Here is a 1,869-nt window from a genome sequence, read left to right on the forward strand (position 1 = left end):
TCATCTCGCTCCTTCCTTCACTTCCTCGTTTCCTCATTCCCCTCACCTTCTCATCTCCTCACTCCCTCATCTCGCTCCTTCCTTCACTTCCTCGTTTCCTCATTCCCCTCATACCCTTATCTCCTCATCCCTCGCCCTGTTCCCTCATCCCCTCATACCCCCATCTCCTCATCCCTCGCCCTGTACCTCTCATCCCCTCATACTCCCCATCTCCTCATCCCTCGCCCTATACCCTCATCCCCTCATACCCCCCCATCTCCTCATCCCTCGCCCTGTACCCTCATCCTTCACCCTATACCCCCATCTCCTCATCCCTCGCCCTCCACCCTCCTCTCCCTCCTCCTGGCCCCCCCCGCCCCCCCCCTCCCCCAACTCATGTCAACGTCATGTCAACAGGTAATGGAAGCCGTCGACTTTGTGGGGATCTACAGCTCCGGGCTTGACACTTCCGCGCCGCTCTATGTCCTCACTCATGGGTGAGTAAGCTTACTCACGGCCTAACGCGCCCGCACACGCACGCACGCGCACACACACATTCACACACACGTACACAAACGCTCACTCTCTTTTATCAGTGTATGCACGCTTGCTATTTTAGGACATACACTCACCGTTAAACACTCGTACATGTGAATGCTTTTGAAAACAAGCACAGGCTCTCGCTCTCACTGGGATCTTAACATGCATGTTCACACCTACACCCACCCACTTACAACAAGATCCACGCATATTCACAAAAACACGCACACACACACACATGCATGCAGGCACATACATACAAACATACACACTTATTCATGCAGGTAGGCACGCCTGTATGCGCACACGCATATACGTACGTGCAGACACACGCGCACACATGCATGCAGGCATTCGCGCAAACACACATACGTGTGCACACAAACAGACACACATACACATGCGAACAGATTCAAATACACACACACACTTAAACAAACTCATTCACAAACAAACGCTCTCTAAGAAACATACACATTCAAGCACACACACACACACACACGACTCGTGCTGTTTGTTGCACACTGCACACACACACTATGCTTTTAAATACCCTGTTAAAATACACACATTGCAATACAAACTCTTGTAATCGTGCATACTTAAAAGTAAACAGACGCACTAAAATACACCCCCTCAAACACGCACTTTCAATCACACACAGACTCGAACACGCACTCTACCAGACACACACAAACAAACAACCACATATACAGACACTCACATATACAGATGGAAACGCACTCAAACACACACATGCTTAAACATTCTCAAACACAAATATTCAGTCATACACACTCAACAATACAATCTCAAACACACAGAACCACATACATACTCAGTCACAAGCTCAAACTTACGCTCAAACACACACACACACCAAAAAAAAAAAAAAAAGAAAAAAAAAAAAAAAAAAAAAAACATATACACTCGATTCACTGTGACAAATGTAGGGAAGTTATGAATGGGAATAAATATCTTAACTGTACAAGAAATTCAATTGACTTCTTTCGATTATATCTTTGTCAGAAATACATGTATTCATTCTCATTTATACACGCACAGATGATATAATTCCAAACACATATGCGCTCAAACACGCACGCAAACACACCCAAACGAACTCTGAAACCCAAACAAACTTACGCAGATTCACTCTGAAAGTCACTCATGCACACCCGACCCAAACTCACGCTAGCTTTCAAATACACATACTCACAAACACCAAAACACACTGACACTCTAGAGCACACACGCATACACATGCTCATACACACATATACAAGTAAAAAATGGACTCAAGTACTCACAAACAAATATACACAAAGGCACATGCTCAGACGTGTCTTT

General features: G+C 45.4%; 1 protein-coding gene across 1 annotated transcript in view; it reads left to right on the plus strand.

The window, feature by feature from the left end:
* Positions 1–396: 396 nt before the first annotated feature.
* LOC113816971 (pancreatic triacylglycerol lipase) overlaps positions 397–1,869 on the plus strand; it is a gene marked incomplete at its 5' end in the record, with an annotated part of 41,684 nt that continues 40,211 nt past the window's right edge. Inside the window, 1 exon segment of the mRNA XM_070115059.1 lies at positions 397–476. Coding sequence (XP_069971160.1) covers positions 397–476 — 80 coding nt within the window.

This window comes from Penaeus vannamei, chromosome 37, assembly GCF_042767895.1.
Source record: "Penaeus vannamei isolate JL-2024 chromosome 37, ASM4276789v1, whole genome shotgun sequence".
Classification (NCBI taxonomy): Eukaryota; Metazoa; Arthropoda; class Malacostraca; order Decapoda; family Penaeidae; genus Penaeus; species Penaeus vannamei.